The sequence below is a fragment of the Cebus imitator genome, unplaced genomic scaffold, assembly GCF_001604975.1.
Source record: "Cebus imitator isolate Cc_AM_T3 unplaced genomic scaffold, Cebus_imitator-1.0 Scaffold332, whole genome shotgun sequence".
NCBI classification, from domain to species: Eukaryota; Metazoa; Chordata; class Mammalia; order Primates; family Cebidae; genus Cebus; species Cebus imitator.
In genome coordinates, this window is record NW_016107647.1 from 1,548,469 (window position 1) to 1,563,265 (window position 14,797).

Here is a 14,797-nt window from a genome sequence, read left to right on the forward strand (position 1 = left end):
GCCCTAGGGATCTACAATCAGCAGGTGGTGAAGCCAGCCAGGTTTCTGTTCTTCTCTTTTGGACAGAGAGTTCCCTCAGGCCCCAGGTAGGTCCAGAGATGCTGTCTGGGAGCCAGAACTAGAGTCAAAAATCTTAAAAATCTACCTGATGTTTTATTGTAACATATTGAGAGTGGCTGAGCTGGCACTGAAGCCATGAGACCATCCCACTCTTCCCTCCCTCTTCCACAGGCAAAGGAGTCCCACCTTTTGGCCACCACCACCAGGTCCATGGGGATTACTGCCAGGCTACTCCCACTGTTCACTTAAGGTCCAAGGGCTTTTCAGTTAGTTGGTGATGAATGTCATCAGGCCTGGGACTCCCCTCTGCCCCAGGACAGGTATAGAAATGCTATCTAAGAGCCAAGGCCTAGAATCAGGGACCCCAAGAGCCCCTTAGTGCTCTGCCCCCTCATTGCTGAGTGGTAAATAAGGTGCAAGACAAAGTCCTCTTTACTTTTCCCTCTGCTTTTCTCAAGCAGAAGGAGTCCCTCACTGTGACCATCACATCTGAGAATGTGCTGAGTCTCACCTGAAGCCAGCACATCTCAGAGTCTCACACAAGACTCGCAGAATACTACCTCGATATCACTACAGGTTATTCAGGGCTCAAGGGCTGTTCAGTCAGCAGGTGATGGGTCCTGACAGGACTGGGTCCTTCCCTTCAAGGAAGTGGGTTCCCTTCTGGCCCAGGATATATCTAGAAACGTCATCTGGGAGCTAGGGCCTGGAATGGAGGCCTCACGACACTGACTGGTACCCTATCCTACTGTGACTAAACTGGTATTTAAGATGCGAAACAGAGTCCTTTTTACTCTTCCTTCTTCTCTCCTCAAGTGGAAGGAAGGGGTCTTTCTTGGAGCCATGAGCTACACCACTTGGGATTGGGGGAGGGGTGTCGCAAGCACTCCCTTAGCTGCCCCAGCTGGTGTTGCAGTAGGTTGCATGCCCTCTAAATCCACTGGCTCTGAGCCCAGCTCAGCACTAAGGCTTGTCTAGGAGTTGCAGTCCTTGTGGCTTAGGCTGCCTTTCAAGTTTACTTAGAACTCCAGAGCCCTTTAGTGCACAGTGGACAGGCTTGCCAAAACTCAAGATGCAACTGCTAGGATGGGTGATTTCCCTTTGGCTAGGGCAGGTCTAAATGCTCTCTCCATGAGTGGGCTTCAGCTGAGTTCATCCTGGTTTTGCTTTCCACTGTGACAGGGAAGCACTGAGTTCAATGTAAAGTCTGGCAGTCCTTGCACTCTCCCTCTCCCAAAGGCATCAATTCTGTGTGCCATGCAGCTGCTGCTGAGGAGGGGCAGTGTCAGCAATTCAAGACTGTCTTTCCTACCTCTGCAGTACCTCTTTCAGCAATGTGACGTTAAAATCTGATACTATGAGTGCTCACCTTGTTTTTGGTTATTTTGAAGATGCTTTTTTTTTTTTGGTGTAAGTAGTTGTAAAATTTGGTGTTCCTATGGGGAGGACAATCAGTAGAGCCTTCTATTTAGCTGTCTTTCCCCACCCCTCTACCTAACTTTTATTACAATATATTGTTTTAATTTTTCTATTTCATATTAGTTATTGTTAATCTCTTAGGGCCCAATTTATCAGTTAAACTTTATCATAAGTGTGCATGTAAAAAGCATAGCATATGCAGGTTTGGTACTATCCATATTTTCAGGCATTTACTAGGGGTCCAGAATGTATCCCTGAAGGATTGGAGGGACTGCTACATGTCTGTTGGCCTCCTTGTCTACGTGGCTGCTTTCCTTTGCCACCCAACTTTTGACCACCTTGTTGCATCATTCACACTAGGATGTATATTCAGTGATACTGTATTATAGGGTCTTAATCTTGTTTAGGAATTAGGCTCACAGATGCATGCTAGCATGGTTGATTAACCTTGCCTCATATCTTCTAAGTAACTGTGGGTCCTAGCTAGCCCAGGAATGTCCCAGTTTATGCCTGTTGTCTGATGGCATATGTATGAATGATGCCTGATTTCGCCATAGCCATTCTGGTTTGAAGTCACTTTGGATTTGGGGGCCTCCCCCATCCATTCCATGTCCACATGCTATTCCACCTTCCCTCCTGGCAGTTCTGGGACCAGACTGACTTTGAGCATCAGCTCCAGGAATTGGACTTACTCCCTGAGGGGACAGCTATTTCTGGAAGATGTCCAACATTACAAGAAGAGAACTGTTTTTTTTTTTTTTTTTGAGACGGAGTTTCACTCATGTTACCCAGGCTGGAGTGCAATGGCATGATCTTGGCTCACTGCACCCTCCGCCTCCTGGGTTCAGGCAATTCTCCTGCCTCAGCCTCCTGAGTAGCTGGGATTACAGGCACGCGCCACCATGCCCAGCTAATTTTTTGTATTTTTAGTAGAGATGGGGTTTCACCATGTTGACCAGGATGGTCTCGATCTCTTGACCTCGTGATCCACCCGCCTCGGCCTCCCACAGTGCTGGGATTACAGGCTTGAGCCACCACGCCCGGCCTAGAAGAGAACTGTTGATAGCACTACCTAGTCAGAGCATGAGGCTGTCACCTTTGAAAAGCCCAAGGCAGCCTAAGGCAGGCCAGACATGGAGGTTTAATCCAGCAGATGGCCAGCCAGCAGGTAACTGAACCTCAGGCCCTAGGTTTGAGCTCAGGGTTCAGTCTCTGTCCCCTGTTGACAGAATAAGTAGGGGAAGGACCAGGAACAATTCAGGGTGGCAGATACCAGAGATGGTCCTCAAGCACTGGCCAGAAACCCCCAGGCTTCCCCAGCAGCAAGGAAGCCTCCATTCTTAAGTCCTCAGAGCTTCAGTTAGAGCCTGAGAAATGCCCTCACCCAAAGCCAGGTTTTATCCTCAAATCCAAGGTGAAGTTGAGCCTACATACTTCGAGGCTGCAGCTGGGTGGGAGTCAGAGGTTCAGTGTAGGCAGGACCTGACACAAATGACCAAACAGATGACCCTGGAACCTACAGTGGGAGGATTGCCACCACAACTCCACATGACCAAATGTTCATACCACCTGACAACTGCCTAAGGACACCCTGGGAGACATGGCCAGTCTCATCACTTTGCACAAGTCAGTCCCTGACACATCTTTCATAGATGACTCGCAGTATGAGTAACATTTCTGTTTGATAACTGACCAATCAACAATTCCTGGGGAGCATCAATGCTACCCCCAATATTCTGATACTTAAAGGATGCCACTCTTCTGCTCTTCCCAGCCCCATGTCCCCTGGTGAACACAATGTCTTGACAAACCATTTTATGAAACCCCTCCTGTATTAGTTTTCATGCTGCTAATAAAGACATATCTAAGACTTGGGGAAAAAAGAGGTTTAATTGGACTTAATAGTTCTACATGGCTGAGGAGGCCTCAGAATCATGGTGAGAAGTGAAAGGCACTTCTTACATGGTGGTGGCAAGAGAAAATGAGGAAGCAAAAGCAGAAACACCTGATAAACACATCAGATCTCATGAGACTTATTCACTATCATGAGAATAACATGGAAAAGATCACCCCCATACTTCAGTTACCTCCCCCAGTTCTCTCCTACAACACATTGGAATTCTGGGAGACAGAATTCAAGTTAAGATTTGGGTGGGGACACAGCCAAACAATATCATTCTGCCCCTGGCTCCTCCAAATCTCGTGTCCTCACATTTCTTTTTTTTTTTTTTTTAGATGGAGTCTCACTCTGTTACCCAGGCTAGAGTGCAGTGGTGTGATCTTGGTTCACTGCAACCTCCACTTCCCAGGTTCAAGAGATTCTCCTGCCTTAGCCTTCTGAGTAGCTGGAACTATATAGGTGCACACCAGCACACTCAGCTAATTTTTGTATTTTTAGTATAGATGGGGTTTCACCATGTTGGCCAGGCTGGTTCCAAACTCCTGACCTCAGGTGATCTGCCAACCTCAGCCTCCCAAAGTGCTGGGATTACAGGCACGAGCCTCTGCACCTGACCATGCTCACATTTCAAAACCAATCATGCCTTCCCAACAGTCCCCCAAAGTCTTAACTTGTTTCAGCATTAACCCAAAAGTCCACAGTCCAAAGTCTCATCTGAGACGAGGCAAATTCCTTCCACCTATGAGCCTGTAAAATCAAAAGCAAGCTAGTTATTTCGTAGGCACAGTGGGGGTGCAAGTATTGGGTAAATACAGCCGTTCCAAATGGAAAAATTGGCCAAAACAAAGGGGTTACAGGGCCCGTGCAGCTCCAAAATCCAGTGGGACAGATTTTAAAGCTCCAAAACGATCTCCTTTGACTCCAGGTCTCACATCCAGGTCATGCTGATGCAAAAGGTGGGTTCCCATGGTCTTGGGCAGATCACTAACTTCTTCCCCTCTAACTACAGGCAAGTCTAGAACTGCAGAAGATATCAGCATGCTGCCCCTGCATCAAGGAGTGGGAACCTCTGCCAACAACTTGGAGTTCAGCGACCCCTGCCCTGAGGCCCGGAAGAAGCTGCAGGAGCTGTGTCGCCATATGTGAGCACCTCAGTGCTTGGGTTGGGGGAGGCAGGGCTTCTCAGAAAGCTCAGCTCCAGCTGGGAGCCCCTGATTGTGTGTGAGTGGATAGTCACAGGAGTGTGAGACATGCCGCCTGGGAGCATGGGTTATGTGGTACTCCCCACAACAGCCACAGGTGCAGCGACCCTCACAGGCACACACACTCCTGTCCTTCCCTGCTCACCATCCTCCCTACAGCATCACTGCAACCATGCAAGGAAGACAGGATTGATGCCCATTTTGTGGATGGGGAAACTGAGGCAGCCTAAGCAGGTATGTGGGTAAGGAGTTGCCTGAGCTCATGCAGCTCCAGTGGCATGCCTCCTGCCCCTGCCCAGTAATGCTCTCTGCCTCCTCAGCGCCTTGCTGGGGACATCCCTTTGTGTGGTTCCTTGCAGTTAGGGCTCTTGTGCCCTGACTGTTTGTTTCTTATTTGCTAGCTGTTCTACAAGACAAACAAAAACCTCTGAAAACAAACCAAAAAGACCCTTGACATGGGTGATTAGTGGTTTTTATCATTCTGTGGATCCATCCCATAAGCCCTCACAATTTACTCAGCATTTCTCTGAGGGCCCAGGCCATTGTCTGTAAAGGATTTAAGCGCCTGTTCACATCTAATAGCTTAGTCATATACGTCTCCTGGGGTCACTGGGCCAGCACATGGGGAGAGGACAGCCACTCAAGTTTGACCCCTCACTGTGACACTCTGGAAGGAAATTCTCTTCTCCAAAACTTCAGGAGCTAGGGTGAGCAAGGTCTTCAAAACCCCAGGATCCTCCCAACCCTCTGGCAACTTCCATACACAGTCCCACTATATAGATCCTCACCCCCAGGCTCAGGTGGAAATCAGCTAAGGGCTGTTCTTAGAGATGCAGCGGGAACTCCCAGTTCTTCCCAAAAACTACCTTTATGGATGAAGGAGCATGGGTTGGGGACATGTACTTTGGGGACAGGGGAATGGGATGGGGGCTTGGGCACTAAGGAGGGGCTATAGACAGCATCTGTAGTGAGTGAGAACCAAGAGGCTGAAAATATGTTGGTCTCCTTCTCTGCAGAGAAGCCGAAAAGGCCACGTGGAAAGGGAAGAATATCTCCAACCCCATGATCTTACGAAACTACAAGGCAAAGATGCCCTCTCATCTAACATCGCCCCGCAAAGGAGACTCTCAGACCCAGAGTTTACATTACCCTCCCACTGCGAGTGCTCAGACTCTCACCCCAACCCCTCAACCATCTTCTGCCCACCATCTTCTCTTTAGTCAGCAATCTCAAGAGGGGAAGGTACCCAAGAAGGCCTTTAAATTGCATTACACCTTCTATGATGGCTCCTCCTTTGTTTAGTATCCTTTTATTTGGTGCCACTATTTCACCCCAGCTACTCAACCCCAGCAAAGTCCAGGACTTGACACAGCCTAAATATGTCCTTAGGCTTTTTAGTTATCGGAGAAGCCTGGTGATAGGTCTCCTGGGTATTAGGAGTTTGTCTAGGTCAGACTCGGGAGGTCAGAGGAGGAAGTAACAAATTTTAAGTTCAGTTCAGATCAACATGAACATACCAAACCCCAGCTTCATGTGAGAAGCTTGTTAGTGCAGGCTGGGAATGCAAAGTCCCTGTCTTTGAGGACCTTTCAGGTGAGATGAGGTTAAAGACACAAAACAAATCATCTCCAATGGAGAGAAGGGAACTAGGAGGCCCTAAACAGTTGGGAACCTTCATCCTTCTGTCCCTGGCTCAGTGGTTAAGCTCTGTGGTCTTGCATACTTCACCTATCCACATCCTTGGAGCCTGAGACCTCACCCCAAATGCGCTATTTCCTGGGCCATGACTGCTCTGCCGCTGAGGTCTGCGCGGGCTCATAAGCATAGTGTGAGCTGGGTCCCAAGCTTGGGTGGGGGAGCAACAAAAGGAGACACATTTTCTCTTTGAGAATCTGATGAGAGTTATAGACCTTCTCTCTAGAAATGAGCACTTATATACACATGCCTGTAAGGCATTACCTGTGATTGCAGGGCGTTTACCAACCTCCAAAGCCTGTCTTTGGATCTGGGTTTGAAAAGACAAATCTCTTTGGAGGGTGAGCCCTGAGGGCTCTGCATACCTAAGAGTGATTTGAGTCCAATTATTTTCTTCATTCAGAGATGTGTATCAAGTATCTATCATGTGCAAGGAATTCAGATAATGAAGTGAATGGATCATTTGTACTTCAGAGGGAGCAACTTTTTTTTTTTTTTTTAATTTTACTTTAGGTTATGGGGTACAAGTGCAGGTCATGCAGGGTTGTTGCATAGGTACATACTATATCAAGCATTTCTCCCCATGTTATCCCTCCCCACCCTCCCTACCCCCCGCTGTCCCTTCCCTAGCCACCCCCCTCCAACTGCCCCCAGTGTGTGAGGCTCCTCTCCCTAAGACCACATGCTGTCATAGTTCAACACCCACTTGTGAGTGAGAACATGCAGTGTTTGGTTTTCTGTTCTTGTGTCAGTTTGCTGAGAATGATGGTTTCTAGATTCATCCAAGTCCCTGCAAAGGACACAAACTCATAGTTTTTTTTATGGCTGCATAGTATTCTGTGGTGTATATATGCCACATTTTCTTTGTCCAGTTTATCGTTGATGGGCATTTGGGTTCGTTCCAGGTCTTTGCTATTGTACACAGGGCTGCAGTGGACGTATGTGTGCATGTGTCTTTATAGTAGAACGATTTATAGTTCTTTGGGTATATGCCCAGTAATGGGATTGCTGGGTCAAATGGAATTTCTGTTTCTAGATCCTAGAGAAGTCACCACACTGTCTTCCACAATGGTTGAACTAATTTACACTCCCACCAACAGTGTAAAAGTGTTCCTATTTCTCCACATCCTCTCCAGCATCTGTTGTCTCCAGATTTTTTAGTGATCACCATTCTAACTAGTGTGAGATGGTATCTCGATGTGGTTTTGATTTGCATTTCTCTAATGACCAGCGATGATGAGCATTTTTTCATATGTTTGTTGGCCTCATATATGTCTTCTTTTGAAAAGTGTCTGTTCATATCCTTTGCCCATTTTTGAATAGAGTTGTTTGTTTTTTTCTTGTATATCTGTTTTAGTTCTATGTAGATTCTGGATATTAGCCCTTTGTCAGATGCGTAGACTGCAAAATTTTTTTCACATTCTGTTGGTTGCTGTTTCACTCTAATGATGGTTTCTTTTGCTGTACAGAAGCTCTGAATTTTAATTACATCCCATTTGTCTATTTTGGCTTTCATTGCCATTGCTTTTGGTGTTTTAGTCATGAAGTCCTTGACTATGTCTATGTCGTGAATGGTTTTGCCTATGTTGTCGTCTAGTGTTTTTATGGTGTTAGGTTTTATGTTTAAATCTTTAATCCACCTGGAGTTAATTTTAATGTAAGGTGTAAGGAAGGTGTCCAGTTTTAGCTTTCTACACATGGTTAGCCCGTTTTCCCAACACCATTTATTAAACATGGAGTCCTTTCCCCATTGCTTTTTTTTGTCAGGTTTGTCAAAGATCAGATGGTTGTGGATGTGTAGTGTTGCTTCTGAGGCCTCTGTTCTGTTCCATTGGTCTATGTCTCTGTTTTGGTAGCAGTACCATGCTGTTTTGATTACTGTAGCCTTGTAGTATAGTTTGAAGTCTGGCAGTGTGATGCCTCCGGCTTTGTTCTTTTTGCTTAGGATTGTCTTAGCTATGTGGGCTCCCTTGTGATTCCATATGACGTTTAAAGTGTTTTTTTCCAGTTCTGTGAAGAAGGTAATTTGTAGCTTGATGGGGATAACGTTGAATCTATAAATTACTTTGGGCAGTATGGCCATTTTCACGATATTGATTCTTCCTAACCATGAGCATGGAATGTTTTTCCATCTGTTTGTGTCCTCTCATTTCGTTGAGCAGTGGTTTGTAGTTCTCCTTGAAAAGGTCCTTTACATCCTTTATTAGTTGTATTCCTAGGTATTTTATTCTCTTAGTAGCAATTGTGAATGGGAATTCACTCTTGATTTGGCTCTCTGTTTGTCTGTTTTTGGTATATAGGAATGATTGTGATGTCTGCACATTGATTTTGTATCCTGAGACTTTGCTGAAGTTGCTCATCAGTTTGAGAAGATTTTGGGCTGAGATGATGGGGCATCCTAAATATACAGTTGTGTCCTCTGCAAATAGAAACAGTTTGACTTCCTCCTTTCCTAACTGAATACCCTTTATTTCTTTTTCTTGCTTGATTGCTCTGGCCAGAACTTCCAATACTATATTGAATAGGAGTGATGAGAGAAGGCACCCTTGTCTAGTGCCTGATTTCAAAGGGAATTCTTCCAGCTTTTGCCCATTCAATATGATATTGGCTGTAGGTTTGTCATTGTAGCCAAATGAATGAGACATCTATGAGATGGTCAAGCTCTAGAACATGTTGGATTTGGGCAACAAGACCCCCAGAAAAACACAGGACACCAGGTGACTTCCTACCCAGGCATTCTCTAAAGGGAGCCCTGTTTAGCTTTCACCACCCAAATTCAAACTCCTTCTCTTCAGTTTAGAAGGAGCAATTAAAGTTGCTCCATAGAGGGAGCAATTAAAGTTCCACTCTCGGGAGGAGCTAAAGTTAAAGTTCCCCTCTAGGGAGGAGCTAAAGTTAAAGTTCCCCTCTAGGGAGGAGCTAAAGTTAAAGTTCCCCTCTAGGGAGGAGCTAAAGTTAAAGTTCCCCTCTAGGGAGGAGCTAAAGTTGTCCTCTAGGGAGCAACTTTAATTGCTCCTTCTAAAGTGAAGAGGAGTTTGAATTTGGGTGGTGAAGGCAAAAGAGGGCTCCCTTTAGAGAATGTCTAGGTAGGAAGTCACCTTGTATCCTGTGTTTTTGTGAGGGTCTTGTTGCCCAAACCCAACATGTTCTAGAGCTTGACCAGCTCACAGATGGCTCATTCATTTGGCCACAAGAACTCTAAGGCCAGAGAGGGCAAAGCACTTATTCCAGGTTACGTGGTCTAGAGTTATATAAAATGTCATGGATGGGAGAAGTGGTCATTTGTTTCTGCCCCTTCGCTGTAGAAATGGGAAAACTGAGATCCAAAGGCATGATGTGACTGACTCTATGCCACAAAAGGAATTCTGTGGTTAAGCTAGTTCAGGCCCTGGGTTCAGGGCCTCCTTGCCTCAATTTAGGGTCCTCTCTTGGGTACCATTTTTATACTCAAGGATTATTTTCTCCTGCAGAGAGCAGGGTAGAGGGTGATGGAAGTGGATCTCGCTTTAATAATAAAATCACTGGGCACTCAAGATCCCCTGCTTCTCTTCTTGGAGGAGAGAACGGGTCTCTGGGCTGTCTCAACCACTTTCACAAAGGCCAAGCCCCACAACCAGGCTCGCCTGGCACCAGCCCCCTTGCTTCCTTTGGCCTCCTCTTGACTGAACTGGGAATTCAGGATTTAAGTGCTCTGTCAAAGAAGTCTTATTGTTTCTCAGACTGAAAATGAATCCATTCATCACACTCTGCTCAACCCTGCCTGCAGCGCATCCTCCAGTATTGTACAGCTGACTCCTTCAAGAGCAGCTGCTGCTTGCAATGGCTTGTGCTCCACCCCCACTTCTTTTCTGACTCTTCGATGCATTTAATAGGATGATCTCCCTGAGCTTCTCGTGAAGCCGTGTCTATGAATTGGTCTTCTATTGGGGCATCAGAAAGGAGGGTGGGCGTGTGTGTTATAAGAGTACAGTACCCTAGCCTGCAGGAATCTCTGTTCTCTCACTCGTCCCAGAATTCTGAGCACCCTCCCAACCCCCAACTTGTCTAAGAGAGCCCAAATGGTCTAAGAGACCCCCCAAACTTTTGATCCATTGCTACTGGCAATTTTGACTCACACGCCAACAAGGATCACATCTTGGCAAATAATGCTCTTCTCTTTGGTAGTCCTAAAAGACCAGGACTCTAGGCTCAGTTCTTTTTGGTGACTCTGCACAAGTCACTTCATCTCTGTTTCTCACTTCCCTTGATTATAAGATGAGGAAGTTGAATCCAGTGATCTTTAAGGAGAAATTCTGTGTTACTGTGTTCAAATGGTCAGAACACACGTGCAGCTATCTGATCCCTCTCAAGTATAGAAAATGTTTGGAAAACTCTTCTTTTACCTACTGTCTTCCATAAAACACTGGACTCAGCAGTCGACTCTGTTTTCATAGACATTGCTGGTCAAGCTCTCAGGCAAAAATGATACATCTGCCCTGGGAGTATTATAAAGCTCTAAGCTGTAATTGGTTTGCACTGGGCAGCTTCAGACCTCAGACCCGTCTCAATGTTCAATTCATTCATTCATTCTACTGGATGTGAGTAGTATCTCACTATGGCTTTGACTTACATTTACCTAATTATGAATGGCGTGGAGCATCTTTTCGTGTGTGTGTGTGCGCGCGCGCGCATGCATTTGGTATATTTTCTTTGGAGAAATGTGTATTGAAGTCCTTGATCTTGCTCATGTTTTCATTGAGTTGTCTTTTTTAAAACAAGTTATAAGGGTTCTTTATATATTGTGCATAGATACTAGATGCTTATCAAATATATGATTTGCAAGTATTTTTTCCTATACTGTTAGATGTCTTTTCACTCTCTTAGTAGCATCATTTAATGCACAAAAGCTTTTACATTTTGATGAAGTCCATTTTTTTTTACCTTTCTTTGCTGCTTATGCATTTGGCTTCATGTCTAAAAAACCATCACCAAATCCAAGGTTATTAAGATTTACACCTGTGTTTTCTTGTTTTTTTTATTTTTTGAGATGGCGTTTCACTCTTGTTGCCCAGGATGGAATGCAGTGGCACAGTCTTGGCTCACCAAAACCTCTGTCCCCCAGGTTCAAGCGATTCTCCTGCCTCAGCCTCCCAAGTAGCTGGGATTACAGGCATGTACCACCAGGCCCAGCTAATTTTGTATTTTTAGTAGAGACAGGATTTCTCCATGTTGGTCAGGCTGGTCTCAAACTCCCAACCTCAGGTGATCTGCCCACGTCCACTCCCAAAATGCTGGGATTATGGGAGTGAACCACCACACCCGGCCTCCTGTGTTTTCTTCTAAAGGGTTTATACTTATAGCTCTGTGGTCTTTGAAGGATTTTGAGTTAGTTTTTGCATGTGGTATAAGATAAGGTTCCAATTTCTTTCCTTTGCATGTGGTTAGCTAATTGTTCCAGTACCATTTATTGAAGAGGCATTCTTTCCCCATTGAATGGTCATGGCACTGTTGTGAAAAATCAATTGACTGTAGATGTGTGGATTTATTTTTGGACTGTCAATTCTAAGCCATTGACATATATGTCTGTCTTTATGCCAGTACCACACTGTTTTGGTTATTGTAGTTTTATAGTAAGTTTCAAAACAAGATAATGGGAGTCCTCCCACTTTTTACTCTTTCCAAGACTATTTTGGTTGCTTAGAGTCTCTTAAAATTTCATGTAAATTTTCAGGTCAGGTTTTCCATTTCTAAAAAAAAAAAAAAAAAAAAAGCCAATAAGATTTTGATAGGCATTGCATTGATTCTGTAGATCACTTTGGGGAGTAATGCCATTAACAGTTTTTTTTTTTTTTTTTTTTTGAGACAGTGTCTTGCTCTGTCACCCAGGCTGGAGTGCAGTGGTCCCATCTCAGCTCACTGCAACCTCTACCTCACGGGTTCAAGCAATTCTCCTGCCTCAGCCTCCCAGATACCTGGGACTGTGGGTGCGCACCACTACTTCCAGCTAATTTTTGTGTTTTTAGTAGAGATGGGGTTTCGCCATGTTGGCCAGGCTGCTTTCGAACTCCTGACCTCAAGTGGCCCGTTTACCTTGGCCTCTCAAAGTGCTAGGATTACAGGATGAGCCACACCAGTCAATATGAGCACTGGCAACAAGCAATACAAAATGCCGTATAACCGAGAACAAATAAATAACAAGGTGGTACAGAACTTGTACACGGAAAACTGCAAAACATTGCCAAATTAATTTAAAGAAGACCTAAATAAATGGAAAGACATCCTGTGTTCTTGGAGACAACTCTTTTGTGTATGTTGATCTTATATCTGTAACTTTTCTAAATTTATTTGTTCTAGATTTTTTGTGTGGACTCTTTAGAATTTTCTATATATAAAATCATGTCATCTGCAAACAGAGGTAATTTTACTTCTTCCTTTTCAATTTTGAGTCTTTTTATTTCTTGTTGTTGCTAAGTTCTGTGGCCAGAACTTCCAGTACAATCTTGAATAGAAGTGGTGAAAGCAGGCCTGCTTCTTTTGTTCTTTATCTTAGAGGAAAAGTTTTCATTCTTTCACCATTGATTATGATGTTAGTTGTGAGTTTTTTCATATATGGCTCTTAATATGTTAAGGGAGTTCCCTTCTATTTTGAAGTTGTTGAGTGCTTTTTAATCATGAAAGGGTATTGAATTTTGTCAAATTCTCTTTCTTCATCAATTAAGGTGATCATGATTCCCCTCCCCCCATTCTATTACTATGGTATATTACATTGATTTTTGTATGTTGAACCATACTTGCATTCCTGGGATAAACCCCACTTGGTCACAGTGTTTAATCCTTTTGATGCTGCTGAATTTGGTTTGCTGGTATTTTGTTAATATATTTTATGTTTATATTCATAAGAGATATGGGAAATTTTCTTTTTATGTATTTGTCTGGCTTTGGTATCAAGATAACCCTGGCCTAATAGAATGAGTTGGGAAGTGTTCAGGACTGCTCTTCTATTTTTTGGAAGAGCTTGAGGAGGATTGGTATTCTTTAAATGTCTGGTAGAATTCACCAGTGAATCTATCTGGTTCTGGGATTTTCTTGTTGGGAGATTTTTCATTAATGATTTAATCTCTTTACTTGCTATAGTTCCATTTAGATTGTTTTACTTTTTTTTTTTTGCGTCACTTCTGGTAGTTTATGTGTTTCTAGGAATTTGTCCATCTAGGTTATCTAACTTTATAGTGTACAGCTGTTTGTATTATTGTATTAGGATTTTTTTATTTAAGGCCCACTTTCATTTCTGAGTTTAGTAATTTAAGCCTTTCTCTGTTTTTTTTTTTTTTTTAATCTGTCTACTAGAAGTTTGTGCTTTATCAATTTATCAAAGACCCAACTTTTGGTTTTGTTGGTTCTATTTTTCTGTTCTCTATTCTGTTTTTCTCCACTCTGATCTTTATTGTTTTCTTCCATCTGCTAGCTTTGCTTCAATTTGCTCTTCTTTTTCTAGTCCCTTAAGATAGAAAATTGGGTTATTAATTTGAGAGCTTTCTTTTCTTTTAATGTTGGTATTTATAGCTATAAATTTCTGAATGCTGCTTTGCCATTCTCTGATAAGTTTTGATATACTGTTTTGTTTTTATTCATTTCAAAGTATTTTATAATTTTACTTGTGATTTCTTTATCCACCTGTTGTTTTTGTGTTAATTCTCATGTATTTGTGAGTCTTCCCCATTTTCTTTTGTTAGTGATTTCAAGTTTCATTCCATTGTGATCAAAGGAGATACTTTCTATGGTTTCAGTCTTTTAAAATTTATCGAGACCTGTTTTGTGGCCTAACATATTGTCTGTACTGGAGAATGATTCATGTGAATGTGAGAAGAATATGTGTTCTGCTGTTGTTGGGTGCGATTCTGTATGTTCCTATTAGTTCTAGTTGGTTAGTAAGGTTGTTCAAGTTCTCTATTTCCTTCCTTCCTTCCTTCCTTCCTTCCTTCCTTCCTTCCCTCCCTCCCTCCCTCCCTCCTTTCTTCCTTCCTTTCCTCTTTCTCTCTTTCATTCTTTCTTTTTTTTTGAGCTGCAGTCTCACTCTTTCGCCCAGGCTGGAGTGCAGTGGTGCAATCTTGGCTCGCTGCAACCTCTGCCTCCCGGGTTCAAGTGATTCTCCTGCCTCAGCCTCCTGAGTAGCTGGGATTACAGGTGTGCACCACTGTGTCCAGCTAATTTTTTTTGTATTTTTTTAGTAGAGACGGGGTTTCACCATGTTGGCCAGGCTGGTCTTGAACTCCTGACCTCAGGTAATCCATCTGCCTTGGTCTCCCAAAGTGCTGGGATTACAGGCATGAGCCACTGCATATGGCGTAAGGCTTCTATTTCTTTATTGATCTTCTGTCTAGTTGTTTTATGCATTATTGAACATGAGGTAGTGAAGTCTCCAACTATTTTTGTAGAACTATTTCTTCCTTTAATTCTGTCAGGTTTTTATGTATCTTAAGGCTCTTTTATTAGGTGTGTATATCTCTATAATTGTTACATATTCTTGAGGTATTCACCCTTT

General features: G+C 43.7%; 1 protein-coding gene across 1 annotated transcript in view; it reads left to right on the forward strand.

Moving 5' to 3' along the window:
• The window catches only part of CUNH3orf20 (chromosome unknown C3orf20 homolog), a 98,587-nt gene that overhangs the window by 18,549 nt on the left and 65,241 nt on the right, over nucleotides 1–14,797 (forward strand). Inside the window, exons 4-5 of the mRNA XM_017505054.2 lie at nucleotides 4,389–4,521; nucleotides 5,598–5,882. Of these exons, the coding sequence (XP_017360543.1) occupies nucleotides 4,389–4,521; nucleotides 5,598–5,882 (418 nt within the window). The remainder of the gene's footprint in view (nucleotides 1–4,388; nucleotides 4,522–5,597; nucleotides 5,883–14,797) is intronic.